Genomic DNA, 27,105 nt, shown 5'->3' with positions numbered 1-27,105 from the left:
TGCTTCTACGATTTTTCTGACATGTAAATATTCTGAAATAATTGATTGTTGTAAACTAAGCAAAAGATCTGTTGATTGGTAGAGTAGGAAACTCATTTATGCAAAGTAATATCTTATGCCTTATTCTGCAAGGTGATGTCATTTTTGTCAGAAACTTGCTCTAGATAATTTACGGAAAAAAAAAGAGTAGATGCACGTTCTTTAATCTAAGAGGAATAAATATAGCTTGATTTTGGCGAGATATATTAAAATATAAAGAAGAAAAGTGAAAAATCAGATGACACCTTATTAATCTAACACATGATTTTTCACTTTCACCTTGAATTTTTAATCTATTTTGCTAAGAATGGGCTCGATTCATTCTTCGAAGTGTCAAGAATGTGTGCCGACTCTTCTTCTGTTGATAAAATAGCAAGCTGTTGAATAAATATTGTTATAAAGCTGTACAATCACAGTAGCCTTATTGGTAACATTGAAAACTTTAACTATCTCTGGACTGTCCTTAAACATACTGGATTTTAATATCACGTTATTTTTAGTAATAACATAAATTGTCTGTCAAATAAAATGAATTTAAGATAATAAAGTTGCATCTTAATAAGTCAAAGTATAATACACATGCATGCCTGTAACTTTTTTTATCCTTCATTATATATTTGTGGTGTATAATAAAGTGTAACCATTTATAAGTACAAAAGAATTTATGTGTAAGCCACAGCCTATATACTTATATAATTTAAGTACAGCTTAACCAGCAAGCACTTAATGTGACAAAAAAGTATCACATACTCTTACTAAAATTATTAATTTTTGGTCCATGAAGAAATTTTCATTTTTTATTCATTGCTTAGCATTTTATATTGATGATACCCGTTAAAAAAATATTGACTTTATAATGCCAAAAATTTTTTTGCATTAGTTTAGTACATTTTTTATGTTTAACTTTTATGCATTTAATTTCCAAAAATAAGCTTCAATGGATAAAATTTTTTTAATTTTGTTATGTAAGTCAATATTTATCAAATTACTATGATTTATTATTATAACAATATAAATTAGTTTTACTTTGTCATAATACAAGCAAATATAAATTTTTATTATTAATATTGATGCACCAAATATTAGCTTACTACTACTCTAATCGATTAATTTATTAATGTACATTGAGTTAAAACTGTAAATAACGAAATGATTTCAGCAAATTTTCTGCTTTCTATCTACGTAAGACGTTAAAAAAAATAATCTCTGCCTTCATATTTAAAACATCTTTCCTTGTATAAGCTCTACTGGAGTTATAAGAAAAGAATTTAACACGAGATTGAAGAAAAATAGCTCAATAAAATAATCATTCTTATTCAGATAATCTTTTTTAAGTTACTTCTTACATGAATAATTGCTTAATATAACAGCATGTTCTCATTTTAACTATCTTTCGTGTATCGTGAATTTCCATTCTTATTCTAAATAGAATTACATGTCAATGTTATAAGCAACTCCACTCTCTTAACTAGTAATTTTTGCTTCAAAAATTTCAAGGTTCTATTTGTATTCCATCTCTATAATTATTGCCAAACTTCTACTAATATTTTACTCTTCTAGCACGTTTAGTTTTCGTTGTCTTTGTTCGGACAAATTTTACGACTTTTATCTCTCCTTCACGTCTGATAAAGCTTATTTTACCGTATTCATAAGTGTGTTTTACTTAAAAGTGTACCTTACGATTATATCTAAAACTTTTTTAACATTATTACGTAAAACCTATGTTCATGCAACTATGAGTTTCAAAGAAAATTATCCAACAATTTCAGTGATTTTTAGTACTAAAGTTGATCTAGTTAATATGGATTTAGTATCCGTTGTGAATATAATATATATGAATGATTAAGAATGTTTTTTAGGGATTTTTTTTTAGAATAAGTATTTCTACACTGACCACATATTACATTTACTATGAAAGGGGGAAAGGGAGTTGCAAAATTTTTACTTAAGTTTACGTTACAGGGGGGGAGGGTCAAAATTGGGAAAAAAGTCTTTACGTAATTTATGGACAGCCCTAAGTGCGGAAAAGTAAGACACTATAGCTAATTTGATGGCAAGTACTTAGATAGCTGCGTTTGCTTGACTCACTACTTACACATTTTCAACATTTTTTACTTATTTGTATGACTTTAACTATTTGTTACAGCTGTGGAGATCAAATTATTTTTTCCATTCTTACCATTTTATTAAAAATGATTTTAAGGACAATATTTAATGTTTAAAATTTCTATATTAATTAAAAATATAAGTTTAAGGTTGAATTAATCTTTTTACAATAAAGTTTATTTATAAATCAATTTGTTAATTTGGTCATATACTTATTCTTATGTTAAGCCATAAGAATAATAGAATTCAACGTATTTAAGTTTATCCGACACATTGCCTTATTTTATAATGTATACTTCGTTGAGGAAAATTGAATATAGAATGTTCACTATTATTTTTTTTATTTCCTTATTCCAATAATTTTTTATTAGGTTTCTTCGAGAATTAAGATATATTTTACAATACTCAAAAAGTAAGACGTATTTTAGTACAACAAAGTTTATATTTTCGCTATTATACTTTTTTATATGTTACAATCATTTAAAAACTAATAACATTTTTTAGTGCCATTTTTGTGTTTTGCAACAAAATTTATGTTTAAAAAAATTTATGTTTTGTAACTGTATGTTCCTTTAGGCATAAATAGTATCTTAAGAGAGTTAATTGTAATTTTTCTATTTGTTTCCTACGTTTTGGTCCGCATGCAATAACTTCTATTACTTATCATTAACAAGTTGTCAAACAACATTTATTTACATCTTAATAAAAACAAGTGTATATTTTGCTAAAAATAGAAAAAAGTATTTCATCGACTCCATACTATACAACATACTATTTTTAATATTTGTAAGAAATTTTTCAACTAGAACGTTTAAAATATGCTTCAAAGTTTTAAAAGTTTTCTAATATTTTTTTAAACAATAAATTAAAATTATAATATCAATGACAATTTTCTATTCACTAATGCGTTAACATTTTGTCTTGCTACTGATTGATATCCGATACATACAAAATATTTTAACTTCCTCAATTAATAGTCGTTGAAGTCACTTCTTACGTTCTCCTCTTGATGTACGTCATCCATTAATATGAAACTAGATATAAGGACGTTTATCATACATAGCGTTTTCTGAAGGATCTTTCTGAAATTTTGACAAGATGCTCGTAGTGATATTAGAAAGTCACATTTAAAATTTGAGACCGTTTTACAACACAAGTTTTTAGATAATAAATGTTTAAAAAATTAATGCATTTCTGTATATGAGGAAATTCACAAAAAATATCCCGTATTTGTCCCCCATTTTAATAAAAAATTTTTTTTTCTCATAGTACATTGCATGACGAGTAAAATGAGCCCTATCTCGAAGGTGTGCCTCAAATAATTTTTTTTCATTAAAATGGGGGATAAAAACGGGATATTTATTGTGGATTTCCTCTTATATTTATAGGTATACTCGTACACAAAAAACAGTTAATGAGGCTACCCACATGTTTGCTCCCCTTTTACCACTCTATAGTTTTTCCCCGTTATCAGTGATGAACGTCCTTCATTGTTTTTGTTTTCACACAAGCGTAAGCTCTTATCATTTTGCCTCTTTATGTGCGGTACATGACACTTTTTTGTAATCGACAACAGATTATCTAACGTCATAATTTAAATGTTCAATTTAGTATTAAAAATTAAAAAGTATAAATTTTAGTAATTAAGTTATTTGTTGAATCAAATTCAAATTGAAACAAATACCCCGGGTCTGATTCACACCGTCGATTCACTAAATACCGTTTGAGATTGACCGTCACGAGAATGCAAGTACATCATGTACTGTTTTACCGACACTGGAAAAAAGCTATATACATATATATATATATATATATATATATATATATATATATATATATATATATATGTATGTATATGTATATATGAACTGTACTGTAACATGATAGTCAATATCGAATAATATTAAAGTGACTCATCAACTTTTTGAAAGTCAAGCCATTTCACTCAAATTGGAATCCATGGTAAAGTATCACTTAACGGATGTACAGTTCAAATTTTAGAGCATGTTGCAGATCAAAATAGAAAAAAAATACAAAATTTGAAATTTTACCATCGCTCTCATGAGGGATTTCGATTATTTCACGAAAAGTTTTAGCTTTATTAGGCTTAAAGTCGAGCCACATGACACAAAAACTAGAAAGTAGGTTGTTTAAATAATTTTATTTCCAATGAAATCGCAAAAGTTTAAGGTTGCTAAGCGAAAAAAAATGCATAACGTGTTGAAAGTCCGAAACTGCAGGCTAACCTCAGTACGTAAACAAGCGGATTCGTGTCTCTAGGTAAACATATTAAGTCTGCTACTCAATATTTTCAGGTGTGATAGTGTAATATTACACAAACGGATAGTACGAGGATGATCAGCCACCTGAAGTATATTGACGGTCTGAATGAGACCCCTGAGTAATGAACATAGACATAATCTTCAAAACATTGAATAGATATTTTACTTTGTCTCTGTCTATAATTTCTTACCATGACAAGAAGAATTTACAGTGATTGTTTATTTGTTATTTATTTTGTGTTTGAAAGATAAATAGGTATGAGCATGAATAAAGATTATTTTAATAATACTTTAGAGATAAACTTTGTAACCTACAAGCTAAGTGTAATGTTATTAAGTATACTTCTAAAGCACCGAAACTATATCGTTAGATTTACTTGACTGAAATATTCTGAGTGCTTTGAGTGTTTGAAGGGCTCTGAAACTCTAACTCGAACACACGTTATTCCTGCGAGGGCACTTAGCATTTCAAGTGCTCCAGACCATATAAGCCAAAAGAATCCGTAATGGAGCCAGCCATCAGCCAACTGAACCTCTTATCTGTTAACAGTTTGCTTATAGTAGATGAAAAGTTAATCCAGCCCTATCACGGATTTCTTAGGTTACCTGAGTCGGGAGCCCTTGAAACACTGAGAGTGCTTTGAGTAAAAACGCGTATTCGAGCTATAGAGTTTTGGAGCACTCCGAGCACCCAGAGTGCTTGAAACCTTTTAATCGAATGAGTCGTTTACAACACTTTCGTTTGATTTATTTTGTTTGTACTTGTTTATATAAAGAATAACTTATTTTTTATATCTGACAAGTGCAAATTTTTATTAATTTTTAAAATAAGGTAGATGTAACAGTACTTACTGCCTTTTTCTGTATTTAATTGCAAAAATTCAGTGTTGAATATATTTATAACAATAATTTTAATTGTCATATTTATTCCACAACAACATTTAAACGCAATATTTATATGGTAATAAAATCTTTTGCTTATTCATAGCATTACAGTTTTAATTATAATAATGATCGTTTGTAAGCTTACGATAACAGTAATCCATAATATCTGACCATAATATACATACAGTAATTCAATAACTAGTATTAATAAAAATATAAGCTTTGATGGTAGGCATACTTGCTTTTTAACATCATTTAAGAGAGTTATCTTTCTTGACTTTTGCACTTTTTTATTTTGTAATTTTATATGCAAAGTGTTTCAACTCTCAATTTCATTTACACATAAATAATTGTTTTTGTCTATTTGTATCGACGTACATCAGAATTTATTTCAAGAATCTTATGATTTATACTAGTACTCGTTTTGCTTGTCTTTGAGAAGAATTTTTGTTGACAGTGACTAGAAGTGTTTTTTGTTAATTGATTGCACGTCGTATTTTTTGAATTACTGAGTCCCTAACCGTAGAAAGACTCAATATAGCGACGGAGGCTCTTCCTAGGCCTCAAAGGCCTGCCTCTAGGAAACACCTTTATAGTGGATAAAAAAGAATGTAAGAAACACAAAATATGCTGCAGGAAAGATGATCCTGGCTATCACGTCTATCGTTTTGGCTACTCTTATGGGATGTGGAGGCTCCTTTTTCCGCACCTGTTTTAAAAATCAAATAAATATTTATTTTTAATTAATTTTAAAAGTTTAAGAATGAGAATTCCCTACTACATTAAATCAAATTTAAACAGAAGGAAAAACTTTTGAGTTCTGCTACTAAAGCATTCGTCACCAGAGCAAAAAATGTCATAGCAACACAAGCACATTTGTGCTGCTTTTTAAAAATTTATTTTGTTTTTACAATTTGAAAAAACTCATGCAAATTTAATAGTTTCTAAAGTTATACTCCTATACGCGCGCTTAATACAGGAGTCGATCAACGATTTCAAAATTTTTACTCTCAAAAAATATATAACGGAAGTAAATTGTCACTTAAACTTACAGTTCCCCCACTACTAACAAAGTGACACAAGTAAATTTTTAATTTGAACTCCCTTATTTAATTCCTAAGAAAACAAAAAAACAACAAAAATAATAGAAAACTCCCTATTAGGTTCGGACCCCCGTACCACACAAGCTCAGCACCGTATTTCCTTAGCCACAAGTGATTTCTAACAGGAAGTTACCTTTCATTGCATGTATAATGTGGTTTGTAACTTATTTTTTCTTTAAATATTCATTCACTATTTATTAATGAATTTTTTTCTTCTTGGTACTTCCTATATTTATAAATTATTTAATTACTATTGATTTGTTGATTTTTATTATAACATAAACTTATAAGTGTTTATATTATTTAATCATTTTTTTCAAATTATAGCAAAGTTCTACATTTTTTTCATCTTTTTTCCATTATTGATTTATGAAGTTTCACATGAAGTTTCATCGATAAATTATTCAATTTTTATTGCATCTTATCATTTTGAAATATTGTGTATAAAATGATTTTTGGAGTTAAGTGACGTCCACTGGGGCGTAGTCATACTTAATACCCCTTTTAAGATAAAACAGTACTACAGAATGTTTTATTTCAGCTTTTCTTTAGATTTATATAATGGTTGTTATATACTTAAATACACAAACTAAGGTTTTATTAGCGTCAGAAGTTGTTTTAAAATTATCTGAAGATTTTATTAAAAGTTGGGAGTCTCGTACTGATGACCAGACTGACGGTACTCCATGCCATGGCTGTACTCTGTACCTTTCTTACCCACATAATACACTTTTTAATTGTTTCTTAAATAAAAATCCTTATTAATATCGCATCTCATTACTGCATATCCTAGTTTTAACAATAGTTGTACCATATTTGATTACACTGTGGTAGATTTAAGTTACATTTAAATCACCATTGCATAAAAACTATACGTACATTCGTACGTTGTCTGTTACAAAAGTATAACTTTATACTTAGGTAGGCAAGCACCTACTGACTTCTGGTTTTATTTAATTACAATTTTAATTTTAATAATTTCGTAAATAAATGAACTTAGCAGCATAGGATTTGGTGATGAAAAGCCGAGAGCAACAGATTAGCTTGGGCCTGCAAGCTCGTGTAAAGCGTTTTGTCTCCGTGATTGTGTTATTGTTGTTACTGCTGCAGTTTGCTTCACTTTGGTGTTTTTTCTGGTGTTGTGTGACGATCCAGAGTGTTTTCCATCTCGTTCTTTGTGTTGCTGTGAGAGAAAGTGCTCTAGATCAGGCTGTATACTACCCTAGTATGTGGATCGAAGAGTACGAGTTCCACGAGCAACTCAAGGTCAGTGCCGACAACAAGTGGCTTCAATCGGCTTCCAGACTCAGCCAGAAGGGACGGCTTGCGAGAAGGCGTCCATAGCGACTGTAAGTACTTGCCATCAGGTACTTTTCGAGATAGTTTTTGTAATAAGCCCACGTAGGTCTGCCCATATCACGATTTGGCACCGCGAGCTCGTCAAGCATCCACGCTCAAAGTGCACACACACACGCACACATATACACGCATCGACATCCATGAGTGAAATTATTGTATTATATTATTTTTTCACGCACATTTCTTTTATTTTCAATAATAAGTACTTGCGAGTGCTTACTTTGAGTGTGTCCTGTTTTCCTCCCTTGTGTTCTGTTCACGTTGTCGCTAGAGGTGAAGAAGAAAACGGCAAGCTATCCCCAGTTCAGGCGCACAGTAGGCAAAAACGCCGTTTTTTGTGTCGAAATAAAATAGCGGCCACTGTGATGGACCGATCAAGATAATTCTTTTTGGGATCTTGAAGCTCAAACATCCCAGAGTAAAGGAAAAGTAGTCCGAAGTGAAAAAAAAATTTAGAGGTTAAAAACTATCCCTAAACGCACCCCTAATCACTATATCTTTATAATATCATAATCATTCAATCAGACAAACACACATTTTTTACAAAAAACTAAATATCTACAAAATTTTTTGGGTCGCTGATAACGAATATGACGTCAGAATTTCAAAATTCAAAATGGCGGAACCAATATGGCAGCCAAAAACGTCAAAACGCTCTAAAAATTTGAGATAATGTGGCCATAGGAGATTTTTTAGGTTGCTTAACACGAATCTGGTATCAAAACGACGAAATTAAAAATGGCGGATTCAATATGGCGGCCTAAAAAGTCAAAATGCTTGAAAAATTCAAAAAAATTTGGCCATAGAGTTTTTTCAGGTTGTTTAACACGAATCTGGTATCAAAATAATATAATTCAAAACAGTAGATCTAATATGGCAGCCTGCAAACTGATATTTGTTAAAAACTAACAAGTTCTCGGTTATAGAAATTTTTTAGGTTGCTGAACACGCATCTGGCATTAGAATTGTACCATAATTATAAAATGGCAATATTATTTGTCTGTAAAGAGAATTCTAATTATCATGAGATAGAAGACGAGTTAGCAGAAGCTGAGAATGACTACGAGGAAATTGAACGAACGAAAATCAATCTTTTAATATTAATCTAAAAATATGAGTGTTATTCAGTAAAAGGAAAAAAATACTATCGATTGAAGCCAAAGAGTAGAAGCTAACTTCGTAAGAAATTTATATTATGACGTAGCTGTAAATAATTAGAACTTATTGCTCAAAATCAGAATTTTCGAATCTCATGTATTTACATAAGATTCGATATACATATATTTATACATACAATTAGAATATTTAAGTAAAAATGATACAAGTTTTTGACACAAATCTGCTATATATCTATGCTTTTACATTCTAAACTTGTAGAGTTGCTTAGCTAATCCATAATCTAGTTTTAACAAGCAGTATTTATTGGAATATAAATACATAGGTACGTAAGTAATTGTTCTTATTTAATAGTAGAAAATGTTTTTCCGGTAAATAATGTTATTCTTTTACAATGTATTAATCTAGTCTTAGGCTTACGAGCATCGAGCGACACTAACTGCTATGATTTTTTCCAAAACCTGTCTATGTTGTTTTATCACGTAATGGACTCTATGAAAATTTTGATTAATATATTGATAATCATACGAAATCCTGTATTCTTTCGTTAAACATTAAAATTCCAGATTCGTGTTCAGCGACCTCAAAAACTTTTATCGACAGATTTTTAACATTTTAACGTTTTTTTTGAAACCAAGATAAAGTATCCGCCATTTTTAATGTAAATATTATTCCAGATTCGTGTTCAGCAACCTAACAAACCACCAGGGCTGATATTCTGTTGGTTTTGAACAGGTATCAATTTTTTTGGATGCCATATTGAATCCACCATTTTGAATTTTATAATTGTGGTACAATTCCAATGCCAGATGCGTGTTCAGAGACCTAAAAAATTTCTATAACCAAGAACTTGTTAGTTTTTAACAAGTATCAGTTTGCAGGCTGCCATATTAGATCTACTGTTTTGAATTATATTATTTTGATACCAGATTCGTGTTAAGCAACCTAAAAAAACTCTATGGCCACATTATCTCAAATTTTTAGAGCGTTTTGATGTTTTCGGCTGCCATATTTGTTCCGCCATTTTGAATTTTGAAATTCTGACGTCATATTCGTTATCAGTGACCCAAAAAATCTATAGGTTTTTTTTTTGAAAAAAATGTGTGTTTGACTGATTGAATGATTACGATATCATAAAGATATAGTGATTAGGGGTGAAAACTCTAAAATAAAATAAATTTGTTCGAAACTATTGAGATTTTCTTAAATGATTAACATTGATTGAAGTTTATAATTTTTTCTGGTGCATTATTAGTACTCGATCCGTTCATTGGATACTCGTTTTCTGACTCTAATAATTCATCACCAGACTTAGTAACACTTCGTTGTGACCTTTTCATTGGAGTTTCTTCGTTGTAAGATTTTTCCAAGTCTCTCGCATTTAGTGATGACTCTAATTTGTCTTGGTGATCGTTATATTCAGCAGCATTAAGTTTTTTGCTTTTCCGTTTTTTCCCATCACTTTCGTCATGATTAATGTAGTGCCTTTTAAAGTTAAAAATATTCCAATAAGTCTTTTGTTTTGTCAATTTACATTTCATGTTACACTGGGGACAAACTATCTCACAATAAATATTATTCTCAACTACAGATATGTCTACTTTTATATTCTCTAATTTTTTTAATAAATTTTCGTCTTTCCCTTCCTTTTTTATTTTTTAATAAAAATTCTCATTTTCTCTTCTTCTTTATTTTTATTAAATGTTAATTTCTGTATTTCAGTACTTTCTTTCCTATTTTTTGAAACTACTTCCTAAAATCTGATGGGCTGCTTACAAACAAAATCTTTCATTTTAAGTAACAGGTGTTTGTCACCTATGACGAATTCAAACTTCTTACGATACTTAAGGGGGCTTGGGCGTTTGGTGTCGTATCTATTGAGGGGCCCCTGTGGGGTATTTGTCATACAAATGATCCTTTGTAATATTTTTTTTATAATCATTTTGATTATACACATGTGTTAACAAAATAGCAATAATACGCGGAAAAGTCATTGGGAAAATCGATATTAAAAAATTTATTAGTTTTCCCGAGGTACCTTGTGTAAAGATGACGGCCCTGCCACGACAAAGCTGACAGCACTGTACTCTCTTGCTCTCATCGGCTATTATATACCTATACTTGTGTTAGACTCAAATTTTCATGCGTGTATGTTTATGAATGTACAGCGCATGCGTACTTAAAGTACCTGAACAAAACAATTCTCATGTTCGATGTTTTCCTCGCTATTTTCTCAAAATTTAACGTGTTGATCCTATTCTTTTTTTTAAATAACAGATTCTTTATACTTTCAAGTACATGTACCAATTTAATGTGTGGGCCCACAGCTTTTTATTGCGGTAAGGTAGTCTATTAAATTTCGGGTTCCGTTAGGTTGCGTGTTAAAATGACGAATTTTCACAAGCGATTTTCTCGAAAATAAATGTGTTGACCTACCTATTTTGTTTTCCTAAAAAAATCTAGCAAACTTTATCTATATAATCTCTGAATTTCAGACCTAGCCAGCATTTAATTCAAAATCGCCCAAGCCTCCTTAAAATAAGGACCGTAGAAGTCAAATAAAATTATTTCATCGGCTTCTTCAGGTACCGACGACGTATAGATATCTGAGCGGACGAACTCTTCCAACTGAGGTAATAAATTTTCATTCACGCATTGAAAGCTACAGTGATTATTTTAGTTCTGCGCTTTCATAATGTTTATCAAGTATTGTGGAACTTTCACTCTCAACTTGCCTTCAATTCTGCTCCAAAATTTGGAACTGTTAATCTCCTTAGGATCACTCATTTTTAGGAACAAATATATTGCTGAAAAGTAAAGTTTATTTTTAGATCTACTCATGTTATTCCAACAGTTATAATTTTAGAATAGTTTCCAGATTACATTCCAATATGCTTCGATTTTTGCAAAACTCTGTATTAAAGAAAAAATTGTGTACAATAAAATAAGCCTTCTTGTTAAAAAATGTCAAATAAATAATTAACACATGACCGATAAATAGAATTTAAACACATATACGATACTACCAGTTATAGGATTGCCCTGTGAATTAACTAAGCTACAAACACTACATTATCAGTTTCCCATTGGAAGAATAGTTAATGATAATCTTATTAAATAAGTGAACATCCGAAATCTTCAAAGAAATTAAATTTTCGTGAAATTTCGTCTATAACATTGTTCCATAAATAAGGATTAATGTAAAAACGTACACAACTAATCTCTGTGTATCTACAAATAATATTTCATCAGTTTCACGACGGCACAAAAATTGATAATAATATTATTAAATAAAAGAATAAACGAAATCTTCAAAACAATCCACGTTTTCGTGAAATTTCGTCTCTAAATTTGTTTCAAGACATAGAAGTAAAGAAATCACGTACACAGCTCATCTCTGTGTACCTACAAACAATATTTTGACAGTTTCCGGTCGGCAGAAAAATTGATAATAATATTATTAAACAAATCAATAGACGAAATCTTCAAAACAACCTTAATTTTCGTGAAATTTCGACTATAACTCTATTTCAAAAAATATAACTAATTTTAAAACTTACTCAGCTAATCTCTATATACCAACAAACAATATTTTATCAGTCTTGCGTCGGCAGAAAAATTAATAACAATCTTATTAAACAAATAAATAAATGAAATCTTCGAAAAAATCTAAATTTTTTTGAAATTTCGCTTGTAACTTTGATTCAACACATAGGATTCAAAAAATAACGTATACAGCTTATCTCTGTGTACCTACAAAAATTATTTTTCCTGTTTCAAGTTGGTAGAAAAATTGATAATTATATAATTAAATGAATGAATATACGAAATCTTCAAAACAACCCAAATTTTCGTGAAATTTCGTCTATAACTCTATTTAAAAAAATAGAATTAATTTAAAAACTTACGCAGCTGATCTCTCTATACCTACAAACGATATTTCATTAGTCTTACGTCAGCAGAAAAATTAATAACAATCTTATTCAATAAATAAATAAATGAAATCTTCGAAAAAATCTAAATTTTTGTTAAATTTCGTCCATAACTTTCTTTCCATAAATAGGATTAATATAAAAACTTATACAGCTGATCTCTATATATCTACAAACAATATTTTATTAGTCTTATGTCGGCAGAAAAATTAATAACAATCTTATTAAATAAACAAATAGATCAAATCTTGAAAAAAAATCTAAATTTTTGTGAAATTATGTCTGTAACTTTGTTTCAACACATAGGATTAAAGCCAAATTGCACACAAAATTAAAAGTCAAGAACAATTGATTGGTTTCACTAAATATCAAGGAATTGTTGAATAAGTGTTTAAGTATACAACATATAAAAAAACTGCGCGCAATAACTAAGTGTTTGATTTACCAAGCTGTAGCCATTTTTTCGGCAGAATTCATGTGTTTCCTAAGTCCCCCCGAAAAAATGTGTTTGTTTAATATCCATTTTTACAATTGCTCTGATGAAGTTAAATATCAGAATCTATGTGTTTCCTAAGTCTCCCCAGAAAAATGTGTTTGTTTAATATCCATTTTTACAATTGCTCTGATGAAGTTAAATATCAGTTTTTATTATCTTACATTACTTTGAATTTGCATTTTGATGTAGAAAAAAAAATTGGGCAAATTTTTTAGAAAAAAAATTAAAGTCGCGTTCATAAACTACGATTATATAATATATTTACTATGATTATTTACAACTTTTCTGCCAGCTTAGATTTTTTTTTGCATTGTGAAAAGACTTAATTGAAGTAACTACATTTGTTTCTTAGCATTCTTACTTGTAAAGAAAGTTACAGCAGTTATTGCATCGCAATTTGGTATTTTAGAACGAAGTTCTTTATGTCGCGTTACTCGGGGGGCTGGAATTTTAAAACCGACAGATTTTTTTTTTTTTGGAAACGAAAGTAGTTTTACCCAAAGTCTCTGCCTTTCAAGTTCCCCCCTTACCCCGTTCCCCTCACCTACTGTTCTCTACACACTTCCCCTCTCCCCGCTATATATGTATATCTGTCCACCCTGCCGTGTTACTCTTCTACACACCTTTACCCACCATTCCCCCTTACACTCCCAAGCAATTAATTTTCAAACCAATAACAGTTTTATTTTCCCACAAAAACTTTTGTTTCACTTTGAATTTTTTTCTTTTACAATTCTAAAAAAAAAAAAAAAAAAAAAAAAACATTTTCCCATAAATAGATTTGAACCATCGACCTCCTGCACGTGAATTCAGTACCTTACCAACTCTGCTACAAGAGCTGCCGACTATAGAAGATCGGTTTCTTGTACTTATCGTGCGGTTCGTAACTATAATATTCCATTTTTATATGCATTCACTGATACTACATTTAATTCATGATAAATTGTGTATTTGTGTTCAAAAAAAAAAAAATGCATTAGATGCATAAAATACCGACCGATTTTTATTAAACCTGAGGTTTTTTTGGCATTACAGTAATACTAATAATTACTGTTATAAATAAATTATTTTATAAATAAATTATTAAAATAAACATATACGATAGAGTTTCACAACGTATTAATGGCTTTTAAGATTTTGAATTCGACTAACTAATTGTGTTACTATGTCACATAATTATATAAATTGAAAAAAAAAAAAAAAAAAAAAAAAAAAGGGAATAAAAAAAAAAGATTAAATATGAAAATAAGAAAGAAATTAAATATAGGAAATACAAAAAAATGAAAAAAAATGTAATAAAATGAAATATGAGAAAAAAAAAAAAAAAGTAAAACAAGAAATAAAGAAAAAAAAAAAAAATGTAATAAAATAAAATATGAAAAAAAAAACAAAAAATAAAACAAGAAATAAAGAAAAAAAAACAAAAATAAAATAAAAAAAAAAACAACAAACCAGGGGAAATAAATGGGTCATGGGACCCACGGTAAGAACGAAGTTCTTTAAACATGAGATGAGTATAGACACAATTTCTCAGGTAACAAGGGGGTCGCCAGACCCACAGGAAGAACGAAGCTCTGTAAACGTTAGTACTGCATTCATGTTGTTTACTAAAACAAACACTTGAAAAACGAATAAAAAAAAAAAAAAAAAAAAAAATAGTTTACTACTCACGATGGTTGAACTTCGTGAGTACTGTATTTATGCACGACGTTCTCACGAAGTTCAACCATCGTGAGTAGTAAACTATTTTTTTTTTTTTTTTTTTTTATTCGTTTTTCAAGTGTTTTTATTTTAGTTAACAACATGAATGCAGTACTAACGTTTACAGAGCTTCGTTCTTCCTGTGGGTCTGGCGACCCCCTTGTTACCTGAAAAATTGTGTCTATACTCATCTCATGTTTAAAGAACTTCGTTCTTACCGTGGGTCCCATGACCCATTTATCCCCCCTGGTTTGTTTGTTTTTGACGTAAGTATACACATTTAGTGTTGTTAATAATTTTTTTGCCAATGTAAAAGTTATGAGATGTAGTTGTATACTCAGAAATGATAAATTATACTAAATTTCAGTGCAATCCTACTTTGCTTAGTAAGAGACAGCGAATTTTTCATTAAATTTGCCAATTGATCGCTACTCTTATCTGATTGTTTGTCAATTTAACGAAAATATTCATTTTCTGCCTACGTAAAATTAATTTGCTAGTGTCGTACGCTTCTAAGAGATAATTTATACAAAATTTCAAAGCAATCTTATTTCTGTGAAGAAGAGTACAGCTGAAATTTCGTCGGAATTTGGGATTTCTTGTTTCTTACGGAATGTTTATACACAGAATGTTGTTGTTTATAATTTTTATGCCAATGTTGGTAGATACAAAGCAATAAGCTGTCAAGTTTTTACACTTATCCTATCTCTTGAAAGAAAGTTACAGACGAAATTTCACGGAAATTAAAATTTTTTTGATGATTTCGGCTATTTATTTATTTAATAAGATTATTATTAACTTTTTTGCTGATGGGAAACTGTTAAGATAGTGTTTTTAGGTTCACAGAGATAAGCTGCGTTAATTTTCAGGGCAATCCTATAATCTGGAAGAAAGTTGTAAAAGTTGTAAACGTTTTCAACACAATGTTTTTCATTATTAAACTTATAGCTGTTTTCCATTTTAACAATAATTCAGGACTTATAACTGTTAGCACTTACGAATATTAAGGTCGTATATTTCATAAGATCTTAAATACATAAATCTCTTTTTTTTTTGCAAATATATATAAGTATTAATTTTCTATTTTCGCATAGGGACTTTATTCTTAATTGATTTTGCAAAATGCGTAATTCAAATACCAAACAACTGGAAAATAAGAATAATAATTTCTAAATCCTCTAATATAACGCCAAATGTAATAAAACGAACTAATTAATAAATAAATAAGCAACAAGAGTTGATTGACAATACATAAAAAAATTTATTTGAAAACCAAAAATTTTTTTTCAGTATTTGTAGTCAATTGCTTTAACACAATTTCTTATCAAAAGCGTTTTCTTGTAGGAAAGTATTTCATAATAAGTATGAATAAAAAAAAAGTGGTATGAAAAGTAGACTTTTAAAAGGATAGCGCCTTTTTTTACATGCATTTACTATAATAGAGCTGAATCTATCTTTACGCCGAACTGGCCTCACAAAGAACTAATCTAGCATAAGAGGACCTGAGGCAAAAAAATTTTTTTTTTTTAATTCCAGCCAAAAACAACAAAAATCAATGCGAAATATTACTTCCCATATTTTTAGACGTTTTTAAGATTAATAGAGTATGCAAGACTTAAAGAATACACAGTTTCCCGTAGCAACGGATGTATCAGAAAAAAAATGAAAAAAAATTTCTAATTTTCTTTGGAACTTTAAGCTACACTAAAAAAAATGAAATATTTTTTTACTATAACCTCCCACAATTCTGATGCATTTTGCAAGCCAATAAGTGACATTTCTCATAGAATATTTTGAAAATTTCTACGATATTGTACAAAAAAGCAGATGCTGTCAGATTCATTCATTTGTGAGATCTATAAAAAAATAACTCTTCAGTTGTGCAAGACCCATGCAAGAGCCTCCTTCATTTCAGGAAAATTATTTGATCATATTTTTTTACGTAGGTACTTGTTTCATAAAAAATTAAAAAGCTCGCTTTTGAATTTTTATCGGGAGAATACTGTAATGTACCGTATTTTTTGACTGTTATCTGTACATATTGGGGCGAATTATGTACCAATTATGTATGTAAGAACTTCGGCTTTTCGAATGCAATCGAATCGAGAGTAACTGTTACAGCTTTTCGGACTCTAAGGATTAATTCGGAAAATCAGGCATTCTTATTTCTCTTGTTTAATAGAGACAGAGAGAGAGAGAGAGAGAGAGAAAGAGAGAGCGTGAGAAAGATGAGTGGTCTGCGAAAAATACAATGTTACCATTTACAACAAAAAAATTTGCACACTACTATTGTCCCGCATACCTTTCAACGAGTATCGTTATTTTATGTCTTCGACTCAAACCGTTACTCACGAATGCAATGGTTCGACCGAACAGTGTACATGTTTACTTGCTAAAATTAATCCGTTGCGATCGAAGTTACAATTACTCGTTAAGTATTTTACCACTTAGTCACAATACGAAACGTTAACTTATAAATACTCACGCTCAATCCACAATCCACATCCAAATTGTTCTTTAAATATAGAAGCGAACAAATTTGCTTATTGAAAAAGGGAGTATTGCAAAAACCTTAGCAAAAGTATGAGAACATAAAGTTCACTGAACGGAAGTATTTTGTAACAAATCAATTATACCACAAAACAACGATGTATACGTTATATATATTTAATGGGTGTACATTAACTTACATATAAACATTTCTCAGAAGTAAGGTAAAAGCACCAGTCCGTGAACACTTCCTAAAATTGCACCAGTAGATTGAACAGCTTGAATAAACTATTTTCAATTTAAGTGGATAAGAAAAAAAAAATTTCTGATATCCTTTGATCGTTCTTTAGATAAAACAAAATTTATATTTCAGTAAGTCTTTATACTCAACGAGAAAAAAATTGTTTATTCGTGCAACTTGTATGAGGTGGCTTGTGAGACGGTTCAGGTACTGGTACCATTAGATTTTACCTATGCCCAGTACTCGAATACATAAAAACGATTGAAATCACTGTTAATCAATAATAATAGTATGTCAAGCCAGTCGTTATAGTTTTCATAATATGTTACCAATGAAATTAGAAAGAAATTTTTCGATTTGGTTATTTGCAATACATGATAAAAATAGAAATCAGTAGAAGGCAGCTAACATAACCTCTCTCCCATTTAATTAACATGGGATGTTCAAGTACTCAGTCAAAAATACGTATCGGTACCAATACCTGAACACGCTGTTCATCTACTGGGTCATTGGTAAAAAAACTTTAAAATTAATTTATTAATTGTACACATGACCTGGAAAAACTTTTTTTTTTTTTTTTTGAAAGGAAAAAATATAAACTTACTGGCCCAATGACAGTTTTGTTATTATGCAAATCAGAAATTCAATAAAAATGAGAAAACAAAGACCTTATGGCAAAAGTGTTCACGTACTGGTGCTTTTACCTTAGGGCTTTAGATGGAAAAAACGAAGTAAAAAATAGCTGTTTTACCTGTCACAACAGAGACACAACTTTAAGGCACAACACACGATATAAATATGAGAACAGAAACGCAACTTGGAATACAGGTGGAACGCCTGCAGCAGGTGGACAAGTTTGACAGTCGGTAAAGTCGAAATTCCATACAAAATAATTCATTTTCATTTTTAAGTGATGATATCTGCCACTCTATTTCTTAAATAAGGAGAGAACAAAATAGACAATATTATTGCAAATACGCATTTTAAATTTAAATTATCAATGTTCCTTATTAAGGATGCAATAAACGAAGCCTGTCAGTTTATTTTAGAAAGTTAAACCGTAGCTACAGGCAGGTTAAACGTATAATAAAAATTTTGTATAAAACACTAGTGGACAGTAGAAGCTTGGGTACCTAAGTAAGAAGTTATACTTCTATAAAATTACATGGCAGATAATATAATTATAAATATAAATATGCCGCCTATGAAACGATATTGTGTACGAAGGTGTTGCAATCATCGTTGGAATGAGTGTACGTACGTTATTTGGGTGTGGTTTCAATAAATATTTTAATATTTAATCACTAAACTATTATAAACAATATATTATGGCACAATACAATATTAACAATATGGAGGCTAGGCGGTATAAGACTGTGCACTTTCATCGAATTTTTCGATGGTTTCAAACCAACTTCCTATAAAAATAAGAAATACCCTTAAAATATGGTAGATCGTTCAACTGTACCCTTATTAACACGTTTCATTTAAAAAATTTGCAAATTAATATGTAACCTTATGGAAAAATCACTTGCAATTGCATTTATAAGATCTGTATATAGCTCCCAATTCTTGTTTGCATGAAGGATTACTATTAGATAAACCTGTTTCATTTGCAAATAGATTTATAACTTATTTTTTTCTTAATAACACAAAAAAAAAGGGAACAAGTATGCGTAAAAGCGTGTATGTAAGTACATTTATATGAGAAAAATCCTTTCTACCGTTGCTGCATAAATTTTACATCCTTCAGTTAAAAAATCACCTTAATTACAAAGAAAAAATTGTAAAAGAAGAACACGCAATAAAAATTAATTATTGTATTAGTACAGTACAAAATGTTTTTTTAAGTATGAAAATTTTAAAAAAATGCGAAAAAATTATATCATCACTTATTTATTCATTTTAAAAGTAACAAATTAGTAGCTCCTAGAATACGGGGATGATCCAGGGTTGGTAATTGGCCTAGATCCGATAGTTTTGAAGAGGCTACACAGGGCAAGGTCACCCGATGCACCAATGTGGTGATTGGTGGTGATGGATAATGGGTGCGGCAATATACCTTCACACAGAGGTGGTGAGTGGGTAAACCCAATGATGCAGCCAATAGACTGTTGTGATAAAAAAAAAATCACTGCTCGATGGTGTGGCAGTCAGAATTATAGGCGTTGAACATTGCGGTTGAAACCACATCGTCACTGTATATCAGTATCACGAAAAAAAAGATTATAAAATAAAAAAAACGTCTATTGGCCTCAGAGAATTGAAAGTTTCCCACGTGTAACTGAAAGGTTCGTACGGAACCGTATTAAATAAATAACTAATTTATGAGCTGTGCTACCGTAATGATCAATCAATCACACTTATTTCTTGTATTTTCTTGTAGAATGCTTGCAGTTATTTGGAGAGTTGAAAACTTCACCAAACTAAGATAACGTTTTCGCGTGGATAAGATAAAAAAAGGAGTTTTTCGCATGTATTTATGAGTATGATCCTACATCAAAGAAATCAGTAAAAAAATATTACTATTTATAACATGTTTTATTATCTACATGCGTTACACTTTTATCAACATTTACACGTAAATAACTACTATTACTGATTTTGTACACGTAAAATACCGCCTAATTTTGTGATTTACGCGTATACAAGCATGCTCATGCGAAAAAAATCTCGAAAAAAATTGATATCTATTGTTGTTACAAACAGGTATTTATTAAGACTACTACCACAGTTACTTTTAATTTTAAACAATTCATTTCGAATATTCGAATTGATGTTGTGTTTAAGCATTTATTTACTAAGTTCTTATAAGTTTTTTTAAATTCTTTTATACACATTCGTTTCTAAAAAATAGTTGTCTCCATTAAGGGGGCTCCAGCGGGAGGAGTTAGGAGGTCACAGGTAGCTTAATTGATAGATAAAAACACGCTGATTCCAACGGTGTCCTTATTTACCCCTCTAACCCTGGAAAATTTTGAGATATTTGCTCTCAAAGTTCGTACATTATACATAGCCTTTCATAGAGCAACGTGAAAACATCGGTATTTTCTAACAATAATTGAGGAGTTACATGTCAGAACTGTAACTGTTTTATAGAAAAACATCTCAGCTTTCAGATGGTACCTTCAAAAATATAGGTAAGCCTGGAAATATTTGAGATATTTTGTAAAGTATTGATCAAGTCATTGAATTAGCAGGGTCATGACGGGATGCCATCTTGTTGTTTGTAAGGCGCGCACTTTTGAATATTTCAGAATTATACTGCATGTACTTACATAAGTTTCATGTCATTTGTAACTCTTTTTTAATCGTGTTCTCCTATGGATTACTTACACTTGTTTTTTTTAAATAAAAAAGAACATTGAAAAATTTTAACTGCAATTACTTTTTATTTTATCAAAAATTGCGTCCATAATTTTTTTATTTGAAGTAACTCTTACTTTATTATTTACACTCATAGATAATAATGAGGTGTTGCCATTTGTAGGATCTTTTTTATGTGCATCTACTAATACTTCTATTGATATCGATTCTTTGGCCATTTTATAAATTATCTTATCATTAATAATAACCTTTTAATAATATTAATTTTTGTTTGTTATCATCAATTACTTTTTTATTTCTTTTTTGTTGTTGCAAAATCATTTCAGCATCCTGCAAGTCTTGATGACTCTTACAGTGATGTGTGATTTCTTTCATTTTTTATAACACAAAAAAACTAATTCTAAATAAAATGCTCTGTATGTGGCAGAAGCTGCTGTTTGTTTACCATAGGTACGGACACATCATATATATAGATGATGGTGCTCGCTTATATATACACGTATATATAGATATATACTCACAGAAGTGATACCAACTAACCGAATAGTTTTTGGGTTGGTACCAGTGCTCGCTGGAGCCCCCTTAAGAGTTGGTGGAGCAACAGTTAGCTTATAATTCGAGATTTCAAGGTATCCATGAACACTTACATCTTGTACACTTAATTTTGTATCCTTTGCCGAGTACCAGGTACATAAAACGCCCACGTTCTTTTCATTCTGTTAAACATTCACGTAGTCGTTCGTGTACGATGTGCTTCTCCACGTTTTTTCTTCTAGATATGCAAATGACAGTACTAATCCAATCAAGCATTTGGATTTTGATTTTGATGGTGTTTTGAATAAGCATCAATCACCGACAGCAATTACGTCATTTTCTACAACTGTATATGTAGATTGTTGAAGGCTTATTTTTGGTTTTACTTCGTAGTCTTTTACTCGCTCGAGTCGATCTCTGCTTAATTTTCCAACCTGTTCGTTAAAGTACCAACAAATAGAGGACTTTCGTACTAGAATGTTTTCACCTTTGGAATTCCGAACAAACGTAAAGGGAGATGCACTATCTTCAATAGTTTTTGTTTGAGAGTAATCTTTTAATTGAAGATCTGTGTAAGTGGTCAGTACAGCCAAATCCTCACGTAATTGTTCGTTACTGACTTCATCATCATCATCATTATCATCATGGATACCTTCTTTATCATTACTGTAAAAATTCTCTTCATCTTGATCAACGGTTTCATCATCATCTTCTATTTCATTTGTTTTAGTTTGGAAATTTTTGTTTGTAACGGATTTAACGTATATTTTGTTAGCTTCTTCTATCCGAACCTGCATACCTAAGGATTAGTCTTCAAAAGCATGTGTTTTTGCTTCACGAAAAATTTCGTTTATTGTTTGAATATTTAAGTCTGAGTTTTCTTTACATAAATTTATATTCAATGGCAAAACAATTTTTTCTTCTTGTATTTCAAAAGATGCATTTAAAAATAATTTCCGAGGCAAAAATATGTTTTTATTATCAGCTTTGAAATCGTGAGCATGGGTATCATTTATCATTTGCATACGACGCATTTTGTGCATCACATCTAAAAGTGAGCAGTTTACAATAGTAGAAAACGTTGTGGTTATTGAGTGCAAGCTTCTGAAGAAACCTTCACAAACCTGGCTATTGAACATCCATGGCAGATAATTATCAAACGACTTTGACTCAATACATTTTAAAATCATATTTAATAAGCCATGAGCGTTTAATTCTACACATACGTAACTGTTCATTGAAATGAAGTTATCTGTCGTATTGTAAACTTCGTGATCGTTAAGCCATTGACGCCACAGTCTTAAGAAAAAAGTTGCGTACCAAATCGAGTAAATTCTCTCACTTGCAGACAAATGAATTGAAAGATAACTGTGTAGTATGTAAGAAGTAAGTTTAAAAAAAATTTGTGTTGCTTTTGAGTCTGGTACTTGATGTTGTAATAATTTAATGACGTTGAAAGAAGATATTCTCACAACCGAAGAAAAATTCATTTTATCTTTTTGAAGTAAATCTTTCTCGTTTAAGCAGTATTTATCTTTTGAAACTGACATCTTATGTAAAACTAAATGGGTTTTCGAAACAACATATCTCCCCATCGGTAACTCCATCGACGCTTTTAATAATCTGTTACGTAAATTTGTTCCTATATGAACAGTATCTTGGATACATAAATGGTCCGGTAATATTTGAGCATTAAATCCGTCGATATCCACAGTATATGAGTCATTGGAATCGTTACTAACAGCGCCAAGTTTACTCATGAAACGCATAGCTTTTAGTAAACGGGAATCACCATCCGATGAGAATCCTAATACGTAAATTCCTTCTTTCTCTAAGCCCTTCGTGATAAAATTCCAACGTTTCAAAACATCTGCAGCATCAAACGAATAGCGATTTCCAAATATGCAAAGGGGGAAAGAAGGCGCGTCTCTTTGTAAAGGTTGCACCATATATACGTACAGCAATGTCGATATCTCATTGTTTTTGAAGTGATCTTCAATGTCTTTAGCTGAGGATGCTAAAAAAGAATATGCAACAGGCAAGCTCATGTCATCAAGTGGTAAGACAAAGCCAATAAGTTGATTAGTCCGAGGATTAAATTGAATTGTGTTGTTGATTCTTGTAGCATCTTCGCTAAGCCAAACGTTTAAAGGTAAATTCCTACTTATTAAAAAAGATTTGAGCTTAGCAAAACGGCATGTACCTTCTACTGTTAATGGTGAGCTATCTAAAATGTACCGCTTAACCGAACTTAAGGATGGTACGCATAAATTGGCATGCAAAGTTTGGTACAATATGGACCACCGATTAAGTACGCATAAGCTGAAAAAAGTTTTAACGTTTCGCTATAACGCAAACCTTCTTTTTTTTAATCCATATTATCTTTAAATGTTTTCAACAAGATTTTAAGTAACGTAGACTGAGTTGGCAATCTATCCATTTCAGATGACGACAGGGAGCTGTTGAAGTGCGTTTGAAAATTATCCTCTAAATCAACTATATCCGTTCGCAATGTAAGTGCATTATTACAAAAGCTAATAAGACTTTCTAGCGTACCCTTATCTCCAATACTGAATTTAAAAATTTCTGGTGATTTGTCAAAATAACTGTAATAAGTTCGCAAACTTGCGTTTTCCGGGATATTACTACGGTAAACTTCCGATTGCACAAACTGCTCTATTTTCAAAATGTCATTATCCATAACATTATCTAGGGTTAATGCACATTCCAAATTTTGTGCTCTAAAAATATGTTTCAAATGTTTTGGAACCGAAATACGCAACTCGTGCTCAATCCAAGACCAAAAAGACTCATTATGGAAAGCCCTCGTCATAAGTGTACAGCACCTGAATTGAAAATAATATTATTTATAATTACAATAACCAGAGTAATGATAATAGTGAGTACGACACACAGTGGAATTGCGTGTTAATGCATGCATACGTTCATACGAACAGACATGCATACATACATTCATACAAACGGAGCTCCCGTGAAAATGCCTTTTGCAGTAAAAAAGTGAGGTAACATAGCACACCCTTGAAAATAATGTAAATGATTTTGAGAATTCAATGGAAATAAAAATTACAACGCTTTTCACTATTAAGGCTTATGAAAAAGGTTTTATTATTCTTGTTGAAAATGCATTGAACTGCTTTTTAAAGAGTAATTATGATAAAAAACGTGAAGAAATACTTGGCAGATGAATTTCTGTTTTTATTTTCTAGTTTATATGAAGAGACACTTGTTTATAAGTATACTTGGCCAGTAAGTGTTTTGGGTCGTATGATTATAGTTCTTATATTAATATATTTTTTTTTAATTGACTACGGCAGCAACTATTCTTAATCGTGTAGTTTTATTGTTTGTTTTATGATTATCAACTTGTTTTACTGATATCTGAGGCATGTAAGCGCTCCGGGTCGTGTCTATTTAATTGATACATTAGTAATTAAGTTTATTCAAAATCCTCCAGGCAGATAAGCACTCTAGGTAGTGTGGTTTTCATTTTAAGTTGTTAATTTACTAATAAGTAAGCGCTCGAGGCGATGAGGTGTATTTTAGTATATAGGTCATAAATAATTATTTTTGTAATGATTATTTATGACGTATATACTAAAATATACTAGAGACTAAGCCAGCCAGTAGGTGCGCTGGGTCCTATGGTTTTATTTTTTAGTCTATGTTGATAATTTGTTGATATATACTATGCACTTTTTTTAAAGGGCTATTAGATTTAAAATTTTTGTTTTTATGCGTTATTGGGCTAAAAAAATTGAAGTTACAGGGATAAGGAGGTTCGGTCGTTTTTGAGGAAATTTATTCACTCGCTGAAAAAAATTACTGTCGTACTGTAACATGTTGGAAGTACATATGAATTTTTTCAATATTTTTTAGCATCTGAATTTTCAAGAAAAAAATTTCCGAAATTGCATGACTTAACATTTCTCTTATGGGCGCGAGCGATTATTCAGCCTTTGTTGTACAAATTTCGAGGCTAGAGATTTATATATGATTAGAAAAAAGTTTAAATGGATAATTTAACTTTTAAGGAAGAAAGCCTTGTTATTAGTTTTCCTGCAATATATAACACACATTATCAATTTATTAGAATTATTAAATTGTTCTTCTAACATGAATGAAATCCTCTTACACGCGTGAAGAACGTTCAACTTTAGGTTGACCAAAAATTGAATCCAACAATGAATTGAAAAATTGACCCTGTTTATTTATAAGTACAGGAAACAACATATAAGTAATCGTTTGTTGATCCTTCAAGAGGGTAATCAAGAATTGATAAAATATTCATGTCATTTTTTAGTTTCACGTCATATTAAAAAAATGCATAAGGAATCATTATTTTCTTATTTGTTTGTTTTAAAGTTCCTTAAGGTGCTTAAATGCATAGTTGTAAAGGTCCTTACTGTCCTGATTTTGATTAAGATAAAGTACCCAGTAGTAAAACAATTTTAAAAATTGTACTAATAGTGAAACGACATCCATTAATTTTATTTATTTATTTCTAAAGAATTGATAGCGAGTAAAAAAAGTCTGCAATCATACTTAACGTATCTTTCTATCAGTCTATAAATTTCTTATTGCGATTGGATGCAGTGAGTGTCAAATAAAAAATAATTCTTTGAGGTATTTATTCACGACATCAAATATTGATGGATTGAGAGATCCGTAAGTGAGGCATACGTACAGAATCGTCACTTTTCAACATCGTTATTTAAGGTATTTTAATGTAGCAACCTGAAAATTTTTTACTTCTATCGTTTAACAATACTTTGAAAAAGATGTTTTGCTAGTTATTCCGTCAATATTCAGATGATTTATACATAAGTTTATGCATGGTTTATCGGTACTGCTTCTGCATAATGTACCAGAAGTGGAACGTCATTAGACAGCTGGTATCTGGTATGCATATCCACACGATACCTAATGATGTAATTTTTTGGCTAATATTTGTGAAATTACTTTATTATTATCATTTACTATTAAAAGTCAATCAATAATTATATCACAAAATGAAATTAAAAAATTATTGATAAAAAATTGGTACCCTAACCTCAATTACTGCTTAGTCTACTGTACTCAATCAGCAAGTTACTTTTATATGTGCGTTTCTACTTCAAATAATTATTTTCAGTCATTTTTATCATCATACCGCAGTAATTCAATTGATAAATGATAAATATCGTGTTAAAATTTATAAAAACATTGTTTATATAATGTTGTTCCAGTTCTAGGTCCTATATCGTTTCACTATCAAATTCGCTCTAAATCCACACATTTCTCTCACCATGGGCTCTGCTCTCGTTCTTTTATACCCTAACGACTTGCACACAACGAATCGTTTCTCTTCTCTATTCCTCTATCTTTAAGGGCCCAGGCCAGAAGGGGCACACGGACGCATAGGTACACAGAAACATGTGTATGCTATCTTACGTAACAATAGTAAATAACAGTTTTGTTACAAATCGCCTATACT

At 30.5% G+C, this 27,105-nt stretch overlaps 1 protein-coding gene across 1 annotated transcript in view; it reads right to left on the bottom strand.

Moving 5' to 3' along the window:
• Positions 1 to 5,889: 5,889 nt before the first annotated feature.
• The window catches only part of pHCl-1 (pH-sensitive chloride channel 1), a 669,372-nt gene continuing 648,156 nt past the window's right edge, over positions 5,890 to 27,105 (bottom strand). The window contains exons 13-14 of the mRNA XM_089598057.1: positions 11,079 to 11,093; positions 5,890 to 6,021 (exon numbers count right to left, since the gene is read on the bottom strand). Of these exons, the coding sequence (XP_089454183.1) occupies positions 5,890 to 6,021; positions 11,079 to 11,093 (147 nt within the window). The remainder of the gene's footprint in view (positions 6,022 to 11,078; positions 11,094 to 27,105) is intronic.

The sequence above is a fragment of the Copidosoma floridanum genome, unplaced genomic scaffold (genome assembly GCF_036245765.1).
Source record: "Copidosoma floridanum isolate Cflo_tuat_1 unplaced genomic scaffold, Cflo_Japanese_pri ptg000004l, whole genome shotgun sequence".
Taxonomy (NCBI): Eukaryota; Metazoa; Arthropoda; class Insecta; order Hymenoptera; family Encyrtidae; genus Copidosoma; species Copidosoma floridanum.
This window is presented reverse-complemented; position numbering and strand designations above follow the sequence as displayed.